The 12,500-nt window shown below is 45.0% G+C and overlaps 1 protein-coding gene and 1 long non-coding RNA gene across 2 annotated transcripts in view; one reads left to right on the top strand and one right to left on the bottom strand.

Annotated features, from left to right (window-relative positions):
• The window catches only part of LOC138970797 (cysteine--tRNA ligase, cytoplasmic-like), a 173,912-nt gene that overhangs the window by 45,034 nt on the left and 116,378 nt on the right, over window positions 1–12,500 (bottom strand). The window contains exon 4 of the mRNA XM_070343332.1: window positions 9,739–9,835. Within this exon, the coding sequence (XP_070199433.1) occupies window positions 9,739–9,835 (97 nt within the window). The remainder of the gene's footprint in view (window positions 1–9,738; window positions 9,836–12,500) is intronic.
• Window positions 1–12,500, top strand: part of LOC138970801 (uncharacterized) — a 101,992-nt gene that overhangs the window by 56,855 nt on the left and 32,637 nt on the right. The gene's annotated exons all lie outside the window — the stretch shown is intronic.

The raw sequence follows: 12,500 nt of genomic DNA, 5'->3' as shown, positions 1-12,500 counted from the left end.
TAAGAATGGGTGAATACAAATATTTCCCTGGTCAGTTCAAACAGTGTAAGAGATATCAATTGCCCGGTGGAAGCTAACGATGTAATAAACACACTAAATGTCCTTGGCAATTTCACAATGGGTCAAACGTATGTAATGTCCATGGCCAACTAAAACTGTTTATCAGATGTGAAATATTAATGAGGATCGAACAATAAACCAGACACATGACACGTTAGGGGTGAAATACAATGAGTAAACGATAGCTAACGTTCATGGTCATCTTGATATAGACAAAACATACCAAAAGTATAGGCAATTACATTTGAGGTATTACAATCTCAAATGCTCTTGGTCTTTTAAAGAAGATTGTGAAAACCGCTGATCGCACAAAATGACGATGTCAAAAGATGTTGCGGAAAAAACAGTTGGGAAGAGGGCAGAAGAAGACAAGTAGAAGAGAGAGAGAGAGAGAGAGAGAGAGACAGAGAGAGAGAGACAGACAGACAGACAGACAGAGAGAGAGAGAGAGAGAGAGAGAGAGAGACAGAGAGAGAGAGCGCTGATCAGTAAGATCGCCTACAGACTCAAGCATCATCAAAAGTCACCAAACACAAAAAGGATCTCCTTCAAAAACAACGAATCAACCGACCAACCAGCCAAAACCTTAAGCCGTTAAGGTCACAAAGACACAGAATTCAACTACAGGGGAGTAGGGGGGGGGGGGAGGAGGGGATCTTAATATTGACAAAAGGAAAGGTGAATCACAATATTGACAAAAATCTGTGTTCCATAATCACAAAACTCGTGACAAAAAAAAACAAAATCAAGATATGCATTCAGCCCAGCTAAATCGGTGTGGAAAACGCATGAAACGCCGCCAGCTCCCAAACCACGAGAATAAGGACATGATAAGGTAAGTATGTCTATGTCTGGGGCAGCTAGGATGAAGGGTGTGAGAAAGAGGAGGGGGTAGATGAGGGGAGGTTAGAGATGAAAAAGTAGGCAGTAATGACTCGACAGGCTTTTGATGCAGCAGACTTATAAATCACAAAGCAGACGATAGATCCCGCTCCTCCCCGCACCTCGACCACACCTCCTTTCACAACCGTCTCAGTGGCAACCGATCAGTCAATCGAAACTCATGTGACTAGCAACCCAGGAAAGTTCTTTTTAATCTGCACGCAGAGAGAGAGAGAGAGAGAGAGAGAGAGAGAGAGAGAGAGAGAGAGAGAGAGAGAGAGAGAGAGAGAGAGAGAGAGAGAAGAGAGATGGGAGGCAGGAAGGGAGGGGGAGAAAAGAGAGGAAAAGAGAGAGAGGAGAGGGAAGGAAAGAGAGAGAGGGGAGGAGAGAGAAAGTGAGAGGGCGGTAGAGAGAAAAAAGAGAGAGAGAGGGTGGGAGAGAGAAAGAGAGAGAGAGAGAGAGAGAGAGAGAGAGAGAGAGAGAGAGAGAGAGAGAGGGATACGGAGAGAGAAAAAGAAGCTAAAACAAGAAACCAACACAGAAAAAAATGTGATCTAGATGGAAACAAGCTGAGCATTAAACCCTCGTGACCCGATATCGAGAAGGACGGGGATTGAGGCTCGCGTTTTGAAGTGTGGCGGCGAGGCGGTAACGAGCGAAATTTCCATAGCGGTTCCCCCAGCTCCCGCCATATAGACCGCCCTCCCTGACAAGCCGCTCAATGCAGGCAATAGGGTAGATCGGGGCTGTATGGCCTGGCGCAACGCAACGCCCTCCACCCAAATGTCACGTCTGTCGCCCCGCACCTTTTGAAGCTACCACGCCGTGGGGAGTCTGGGGCTGGAAGGATGAAGGATGAAGGAGAAGGTAGGAGGTGGGAGGGGGGAGGGGGGGGCAGTCTTCGGATGACTGCTGTTGTTGTTGTGATGGAGATGATGATGACTGTCGTCAGAAGCTGCTCGGACCCAGTGTGGTCGTGCAGGCAGACGGAGGCTGGGTGCAGAGGCGGTGTGGCATGGGGGTGGATGATGACGGTGACGAAAATGACGATGGTGGTGGTGATCACTGTCACTTCACACTGTGGGACGTCTGGGTAAAGGCAAGGACTGGGAGCAGAGGGGTGGATGATGAGGATGGTGGTGGTGGTCGCTGTCGCCTGACGCCGTGGAAAGCGGTCCGGATGAAGGCAGAGGCTGTATGAGGGTGGATGTTGATGGTGGTGGAGGCTGGCAGTCGGTGTGGCTTCACGCTGTGGTCACCCCGGGTGCTTGCTGCTTATGGGGGTGGAGATGGTGGTGGCAAAGGTTCTTGCTGTCGTCTCGCACCATGGGGAGGGATGAGACTGGAAAACCTAGTGGTGGTGGTGATGATGAGGGTGGACACATTCAATTCATGCTACAGTGAGTCTGAGGTGGCCATAGCTTAAAAAGGGGGAAGGGGGGGGGCAGGGGAGGGTCGTTGCTGTGGCGGCGCTGGTCCGAGAAACATTACGGCGTGTAGAAGCCAATCTAAATGGGAGCTGAGGCGGGGTGGCTGTGGTTGTGATCACGACGCTTGTTTTCACACTCTCAGGCCTGCAGGGGGTGGGCGCAGACTTGGGAGGGTAGGGCGGGGTGACCGCTGTGGCCAGGATGACAGAGTGGATGGGGGTCGGTAGGCTGTCACGCTCTGAAGACTCTGGGACCAGTAGGGCAACATGCAGCAAGCTTGGTGGTTGGTGGGTCTACTGATGGCGATGGTAGATGTCAGCGTAAAATGGGTGGCTATGGGAGGAGGTGATTGCTGCGATGGCATGTCGATAATCGAAACCAAAGAATAATCGGGGTCAAACTCGAAAGAAAAGGGGTAAAGGAAGAAGGAGGTGGGTGTGAAAATGCAGCGATGGTGATTGGCTGGCACACACGATAGAGGCGTTGGGCGAAGATCTGCTTGGGAGTTTGGGAAGGGGTGGGTGAGGGTGTTTTAAGGTTGAGCGGGGAGGGAGTTTTCTGTCGTGGAACGGCATTAACGGCGACAGGACGAACTCTTCAAATGAGGGGCCACATTTCTAATTAAGATAAAGATGAAGGGACACCCAGAGAAGGTTTATTGGCTCTTTAGAGTCTCGAGGAATGAGCCAGCGTTTTCCATATTCAAATTTGCATTTACATTCTCAACGCTTCTCAGATCGGCGCGGCATCTAAAAGATTTAAAAGAAGAAAAATAAAAAAGAAAGAAAGAAAGAACGAAGAAGACTCACGCGCGGACAAGGGAGGGTGGTGGAACTGGGAGGCTTTACATTTTTGTTAACAGAATTCTTTTTTCAGAAAAAGATCTGTCAGTTGTTTACCGACGTACTAAATGATACTTTTGCAAGCACATGTTTGAAGATGGGTGGGTTGAATTTGCTTTTGAACAATATACGTATACGTTTGGCTGTATACTTTATACGTAAACGTATACGTTAAAGTAAGATATAGTACAGCTTTTTTAGAGGGGAAACAGCCCCCTTCACCAGCGAAGTCTGTTGCTAAGGTACACACAGAGTCCCCCAAAATAATTACACACAAAAATAAAATGACAAATGAAATTTTATAAAAACCCAGAAAGTAAAGCAGACGGACAAAACAATCAATAAAATTCCGCTCAAACAGCAAATTGTCGGATTACCGTTTTGCACTACCAGTACCACGAACTGTTACTGATTCTTTTAGCCTAAAAGAGCTCGCTTCAAATTATCATGCTAAATAATGTCACCAACGATAAACTAGTGAACAGAGCATTGATTAAATGGCTACGTACAACAAAAACCTCTTCTGCCCTTTTCTTTTGTTTGTCGCGAGAGAGAAAATAGGGGAATCGAGGGTGGCTGTTTAACGTCATAACTTACAAATACACAAATTTAAAAAGTAGAAAAAAACCCCAAAAACTTCCGATCCCATCCGCTTCTTCATGCCTTATCCCAGACCACTTATATTAGAACTGAGATGAGAGTAAAATAAGTATGGCAAATATGACAGTTTGCCAATTATCACGCCAAAAATATTGAATCTCCAGATCCATGTGCTAGGTATAACCGGATGTTTCAAAATGTACGGCCACCCCCCCCCCCTCCTCCCCTTCTCAAAAAACATATCTGCTAACAGCTGCATGAAACGTACAAAGCCAAAACTGTCTCTCGCTCTTTCCATTTCTCGCCCTCCCTCTTCCCCACCCCTCCCCTTATTTTCTCTATTTTTTCCAAGGTTGCATTGTCTATCGCAATTCTAATTCTCTCTCTCTCTCTCTCCCCCCCCCCCCACACACACACACTCTCCTTAATTTCTTTTCCGTTTTTCATCAGGTGGCACGCCGGATTTAGATGTCTTATCTATGGAACTGGCGGAGTTCAGGTGCGGAAAGGCCAGCATTAGAGACCGGGGAAATGTTAATTAGACTGTGTGTGTCGGGTCAGGTGGGAGCTGTGACTGGAGGAGTGAGAAATCGACATCTGGGGTCATATGTAGCTCCACACAACACCCTGTCTGTCGCAGACAGGATAGTCCTTTGTGCTGTGTGTGTGTGTATGTGTGTGACTGTCAGTGTGTGTGTGTGTGTGTGCGCGTGGCTGTGTGTGTGTGTGTGTGTGTGTGTGCGCGTGGCTGTGTGGGTGTGTCTATGTGTGTGCGTGCTCGCGTGGCTGTGTTTGTGTGCGTGGCTGTGTGTGATACCGTGTTTGTCAGAATAAAAAGAAAAAGAAGTAACGCAGAGACAGACAGACATTAGACAAACGCACTAACACAAGTACGCAAACAGGTGCAAATCGGTTTACATAATTTTTTGAGCACAAACGCAGGCAGGAAGACCGATAGGCAATAAATCAGAAATGCAGGAATATAATTATACTGATTCTTGCCACAGACCGGAATGAACTATGCACTGTCTCTGTTCCTGCAGCTTTATACATACGTGAGTGATCCTAATTCCCTAATCCTATTAAAACTAAGTTTGAATAATAAGCCTTATTTTTAATGCAAGCTCAGACTGGTTTTCTGCAGTAAATCTGTCCCGACCACCCTCCCCTTACACAGCTCTGTGCTGTGTGTCCAGTGTTTGCACAGTGTGCCAGTGACCACCAAGGACTGGCCACCGAAGTGACCAAAGCACGATAATATTTTCACGCTGCTCTGATTTGATGGAGAGACAACCATTCCCGAGGGACAAGGATTCATTAGAAAGATTCTATCGTCACACAGACCGGGATGACGTGTATTGGATGGAGGATGAGGAGGAGGAGGAGGGGGAGGAGGACGAGGAGGACGAGAGAGAGAGAGAGAGAGAGAGAGAGAGAGAGAGAGAGAGAGAGAGAGAGAGAGAGAGAGAGAGAGAGAGAGAGAGAGAGAGAGAGAGAGAGAGAGAGAGAAGTGACAGTGTTTGATAATTATTAACAAACCTGATATTTTTTCTCAAGAGCAGTTTTCAAACATATGAGAATAACACGTGCGAGCGTGTGCAAACTAGGACACACTCAAATGACAAAATAGTTTCCAGCCCGAGACAGAGCTTCTGGTGCCGTGCCTCTCCACGAAGTCCAATTCCCATCAACCAAGGACCCGCGTACCAACAGATACTCTGAATTCGTGGCATGCATGTACCAACAAAACATTTTACGCGATATATAATAGCATTGTTCGCTAACTAGACACTAACAGGTCAGGAAATAGCTTTCGTTCAACACAATAACCAAGAAATTGCAACTACTGAAAAAGAATTTCAACGCGCTCATCTGATTTATGACAGGAACCGTCAAATAGTTTCGCACTAATAAGATTCTGCTTCCATCTACATTTATATCAAGGCAACAAAAAGTTCCTTATTTTCGGTTCCCAGAACGACCCTATTTTTTTCCTCCCGACCCTAGACTTTTGTTTGGTAACCTTAAAAAAACATTGTCTAAGGCCAAAAAGAAAAATATGTCTGTTTCCGGTAACCCGACCGACCCTATTTTTAAGCGCCGACCCTAAAGTTTTTTTTTGCTTTTCGCACACACACACACACACACACACACACACACACACACACACACACACACACACACACACACACACACACACACCACACACACACACACACACAAAAATATGAAGTCAAGTATACTTTATTTAGTTTCAATATATCTTGGTCAAAAACATGTGCTAAATAATTGTAAGTAAACTAAGGAAGCGTTAAAAAAAAAAAACACACGTAAAAACACGTTATTAAAACGTAAGAAAAAGGTTAAAAATTAAAAAAAAATAAATAAAAAAAATAAAAAATTAAAACCGACCGGACCGACCCTATTTTTTTCGGCGATGTTACCGGAAACAGAAGGGCGGGGATGTAGCTCAGTCGGTAGCGCGCTGGATTTGTATCCAGTTGGCCGCTGTCAGCGTGAGTTCGTCCCCACGTTAGGCGAGAGATTTATTTCTCAGAGTCAACTTTGTGTGCAGACTCTCCTCGGTGTCCGAACACCCCCGTGTGTACACGCAAGCACAAGACCAAGTGCGCACGAAAAAGATCCTGTAATCCATGTCAGAGTTCGGTGGGTTATAGAAACACGAAAATACCCAGCATGCTTCCTCCGAAAGCGGCGTATGGCTGCCTAAATGGCGGGGTAAAAACGGTCATACACGTAAAAGCCGTGGGAGTTTCAGCCCATGAACGAACAAACAAACAACCGGAAACAGACATATTTTTCTTTTTGGCCTAAACAAAAGAACAAACTTTTGCAGACTGTGCAAGGAAAGTTATTCTTCTCCGACATCTAGGGGACACCGTTCGCGCGATTTCCGGACAATAAAAAGCCACATACACCTGTGTAAGGGAGAAAAAAAAAACTTCAATAGATATAAGAGTAAATAAATAACAAGTCGCGTAAGGCGAAAATACAATATTTAGTCAAGTAGCTGTCGAACTCACAGAATGAAACTGAACGCAATGCCATTTTACTCGTAGCATCGTCAGGCCACCGCTCATGGCAAAGGCAGTGAAATTGACAAGAAGAGCGGGGTAGTAGTTGCGCTAAGAAGGATAGCACGCTTTTCTGTACCTCTCTTTGTTTTAACTTTCTGAGCGTGTTTTTAATCCAAACATATCATATCTATATGTTTTTGGAATCAGGAACCGACAAGGAATAAGATGAAAGTGTTTTTAAATTGATTTGGACAATTTAATTTTGATAATAATTTTTATATATTTAATTTTCAGAGCTTGTTTTTAATCCGAATATAACATATTTATATGTTTTTGGAATCAGCAAATGATGGAAAATAAGATAAACGTAAATTTGGATCGTTTTATAAATTTTTATTTTTTTTTACAATTTTCCGATTTTTAATGACCAAAGTCATTAATTAATTTTTAAGCCACCAAGCTGAAATGCAATACCGAACCCCGGGCTTCGTCGAAGATTACTTGACCAAAATTTGAACCAATTTGGTTAAAAAATGAGGGCGTGACAGTGCCGCCTCAACTTTCACGAAAAGCCGGATATGACGTCATCAAAGACATTTATCAAAAAAATGAAAAAAACGTTCGGGGATTTCATACCCAGGAACTCTCATGTCAAATTTCATAAAGATCGGTCCAGTAGTTTGTCTGAATCGCTCTACACACACACACACACGCACGCACGCACACACGCACGCACATACACCACGACCCTCGTTTCGATTCCCCCTCGATGTTAAAATATTTAGTCAAAACTTGACTAAATATAAAAACAGGAATTAGCTACCGACCCTAGTTTATTTTGTTTGCCTCGTCACTAGAAACAAACCTTTTAATCTTTTTTTTGGCCAAATCTCTGTGCAAGAACCGACGTCATAAAAATGACTGAAACAATGCATACAAAGACGTTATTCCTCAAAAGCTTATTACATCCTATTGATACCACATCACTTTTCAACACACATTCTACCACAACATGATCAATACAAACTGGACACAATTCTCACCGTTTTTCAATCCAAACCAATCAGGCAAAGACTACGTCAAACCCCCACTATGGGCGTCAAGCTCGCAACGTCAATAATCACGAAAAGCATATTTTCCCTTGTCTCAGTGCAAAAATGTTTACGTCCCATAATTTTTGTTCAACCCAGTTCCACCTTCATTATCAAAATGGAAACAATATTCTCCCCTTTTATCCATTAAAACCAATCAGGCATCATTTTCTATACACAATGGACCAAATTCTCCTCATGGATCAATCAAAACCAATCAGGCATTCTTTATGGAACAAGATTTTTCCCCGTTTATCAGTTAAAACAAGTCAGGCATCATTTCTTCACAAGGACAACCCACCATGCATCATGATGCTTCAGTGTACAGACGATCATAGTCACAGCCCATCGCGGGTCGACTCATTTCGCCCCAGCCCTGTCCGGACGGTCCCTCGCTGCAATCATTATCTGACCATCTCCATTATCCGCTGTCCAACTTCATCGTCAAGATGCTCGCTGCAGCGGACTGACAAAACAAAGACTGATGGTCTCTCCCCGCTTGCTTGGGGAAAAAAAAAATCAAAGATGGTATCCAGGGGAGGTAATTAATTTCCTAATAGTCGGGGACTCCCAGAGGTCGCTTTAAAAGGGGAGGGGAGACAACCGCCAACCGCCGCTAGTCCGGCAAGGGAGAGAAATCGACACGGACTCTCCGCTTCACCTTGTCACCTCTGACCCTTGACCTGAGTGTGGTTTTTAGAATGGGAAGTGCAATCGTACTTGTCTTTATCGACCATCCATGGGCCAACCATCCATGGGCCAACCATCCAAGGGCCAACCATCCAAGGGCCAACCATCCAAGGGCCAACCATCCAAGGGCCAACCATCCAAGGGCCAACCATCCATGGGCCAACCATCCAAGGGCCAACCATCCAAGGGCCAACCATCCAGGGGCCAATCATCCATGGGCCAACCATCCATGGGCCAACCATCCAAGGGCCAACCATCCAAGGGCCAACCATCCAAGGGCCAACCATTCAAGGGCCAACCATCCAAGGGCCAACCATCCAAGGGCCAACCATCCATGGGCCAACCATCCATGGGCCAACCATCCAAGGGCCAACCATCCCAGGGCCAACCATCCCAGGGCCAACCATCCATGGGCCAACCATCCATGGGCCAACCATCCAAGGGCCAACCATCCAAGGGCCAACCATCCAAGGGCCAACCATCCATGTGCCAACCATCCATGGGCCAACCATCCAAGGGCCAACCATCCATGGGCCAACCATCCATGGGCCAACCATCCAAGGGCCAACCATCCATGGGCCAACCATTCAAGGGCCAACCATCCAAGGGCCAACCATCCAAGGGCCAACCATTCAAGGGCCAACCATCCATGGGCCAATCATCCATGGGCCAACCATCCAAGGGCCAACCATCCAAGGGCCAACCAGAAGTGGTCGTGATAGACAGGTGGTCGCTGTGGAAAAGTAAATTATATCTTGAAGAAAAACTCGTCTGGGATCCCTCGGAATGGTCGTTGGGGACAGGTGGTCGCTTTTGAGAGGTGGTCGCAAGGGCAGGTTCAACTGTGGAGAACGTACTGGCCTCTGTGATAATGTGACTTGATGACCCCAAAGCGTGTACTTACATCTTGCAAGAACCGAAGAGTCCACTGATTAACAAGCTGCACAATCATTTCAAATACAAACCGCACGACATAACCAGTGTCACCACCACCACTACCACGACAATACAATGAATCCGTAACTACCAACGACACCATAATCACGTCCACAACAGCCCAAACCAACCCTATGCGACACTACAGGGAATCTGCATCTGTACGCACCTTGTCGTCAATATCGGTGACGTTCATGCAGTAGAAGACGTCATAGTTGAAGTAGTCCGTCATCACACGACGCAGGATGTCGAAGGAGATGTAGGACCTGCACACAAAAAAGATTGTGTGTATTAGCAGTTCAAATTTCGCATTTGTCACTGTCAGACTTGTTATTTAAATTTAATTTTTTTGACGAAAGACAGATGCTATTTTGAATCGCGCACATATATATAATATATAATATAAAATATGCACATCATCATGTACACATATCAATCCATCGATCCGTACCCACAGCCAGACAGGAAAAAGGGAGACACGCTGGAATTAAACAGGCAGACACTTACATACACTGCATACGCACCCACAACATACATAATTAGAACAATGTTACAACAGTGCAACTTGTGATGTGTGGCTCCTCCGATGAGAGGACACCTCCCTTGAAAGGACACCTTATGTTGTCCCTTTTTCTATTTTCTCTACAAAAAGTATACATGTCATGACAAGCCACATGCAATGTAGAGATACTTTCCACTGGACCCAAAGCCGGGTGTCCTTTCATCGCAGATATCTTAGAACTGTCGGACATTTCTACCGCGGTGTGATACTAAGCCAAACGAAACTTGCATTATTTCAGTCTCCTGGTTTCTGACTGCTACGTAATATATATATATATATATTCAGTGAGGTCTTCGGACGATGCGGCAGAACCTGAACTTGGCAGTTCTAAACGTTCATTAATGGTTGGTTATATGCGCAGGTCAGAGGATCTTAAAGGAAGGTGGGATGTTTCTTGCTTCATAATCCGTTTGTAAGTCCAGATGCAAGATTGACTGTGCGTGCAAGGCTAGTAAATCCACAACCACGGAAACCTTATCTGAGGGTGACACATTTGCCCCAGTCATTCAAGAGACGAAAATAAACATGTAGGTTTCAACACGTGTAGCACTGGAAAAACTATATATAACAAATAATGAAAGACAAAAAAACCAACAGAAGGAAGAAGCGATGACAAAAGAAAGTACCAAGAAAAGACAGAACCAAACTTGGAGAAAACAAGAAGAGCAAACGCTCGATCGAGTCACTTTCGCAGTTCTGAATATTATATGAGGCATCAGATGGACAGGAAGAAATTGCTATTCACAACACAATGAGTCACGTTCACATAAAATTTGAGCCCGGTCACTTTTATAGTTTCCGAGAAAAGCCCAACGTTAAGTTGTGTGTTGCCGAACAGAAAAGGCTAGTTATCTCCCTTGTTTTTCTGATAACGTTCGTAAAAGGCTACAGATGTAAATTAATACTTTGATGTAAAGAATAATCCTACAAAGTTTCAATCACATCCGATGAACTTTGTCAAAGATATAAAATGTCTAATTTTTCCTTTGACGCTGACCTGTGACCTTGAAAAAGGTCAAAGGTCAACGAAACCATCGTTAAAGTGTAGAGGTCATTGGAGGTCACGACTAAACAAAATATGAGCCCGATCGCTTTGATAGTTTCCGAGAAAAGTCCAACGTTAAGGTGGTGTCTACGGCCGGACAGACTAACACTGACCGATTACATAGAGTCACTTTTTCTCAAGTGACTCAAAAAAGTACAAAGCAGTCATTTTATCGACATGCTTGCTTTTCCGACGTGTTCTGTGAGATGACTCACACCGCGGCAATGACGAATTGTATATGTCACGAACAAATTCCATAAAAACATGACTATACCTGGCTCTGGAAGCCTGCCATATTTCTCTCTCTTCCTTTTCTGGCTATCTCCCGATATAACCCCGTCGGTTCAATCTTCAAATGGTTCAAAACTACAAACACTGTACCGGTTATAGGTCACACTTTTTAGTGGAAAATGCTTCGACGCCGGAGCGGGTACTGGACCCAGTGCCGTTGTAGTGGAAGTGCACTACAAAGTACACTTGCACTACAACGGCACTGGGTCCAGTACCCGCTCCGGCGTCGAAGCATTTTCCACTAAAAAGTGCACAAAATTTGACCTATTTCGTCGCCTATAGGGGACGGAAAGAATGTCATTTCAATGGTGTGATGACATTCTTTCCGTCACGTGACGTCTGGAGTATATATAGAGTGGTGTTGAACTTGGTTTTTCCGTTACTATATTTACAGGACCTATTCCGGTATCCCGTTGTAGGAATCCATAACCGGTACGGTGTTTGTAGTTTTGAACCATTTGAAGATTGAACCGACGGGGTTATATCGGGAGATTGCCCCTTTTCTCTTTCTGACACACACCAGCGTCAGCCTATAATCCAGCAGACATCAATATTTAGACAATTACATCGCAAAGACGCAACCAGCAGCAGACGAGAGTTTGGCGGGAATGAACTCCTACTGCGCATGTCTCGACGGGGTCGTTCATTATTCCGTACACTGTTTCGTGGGGCGATAATGGAACAGAAAGTTTTTAACGCTCCCTAGGCTACCACCACAAGCTGTTTTACGTTCATGTGTCTTGTCATTAAAGGACAGTGACTAGGGAAACAAAAAGCTGTCTAACATTTCGGCAGAATCTGCCGGCAAGCACACTCGTTGTTCGTACCATACAAAACAACACACACGCACGCACACGCACGCACATGCACGCACACACACACACACACACATACACACACACACACACACACACACACACACACACACACACATACAAATTGTTGTTTGTTGTGTCAATAACTTTACTGGTTCATGACAATAAACATTATTCTATTCTATTATTCTATTATTCACACTAACAGGGACGTAGCA

Source organism: Littorina saxatilis, linkage group LG7, assembly GCF_037325665.1.
Source record: "Littorina saxatilis isolate snail1 linkage group LG7, US_GU_Lsax_2.0, whole genome shotgun sequence".
NCBI lineage: Eukaryota > Metazoa > Mollusca > Gastropoda > Littorinimorpha > Littorinidae > Littorina > Littorina saxatilis.
This window is presented reverse-complemented; position numbering and strand designations above follow the sequence as displayed.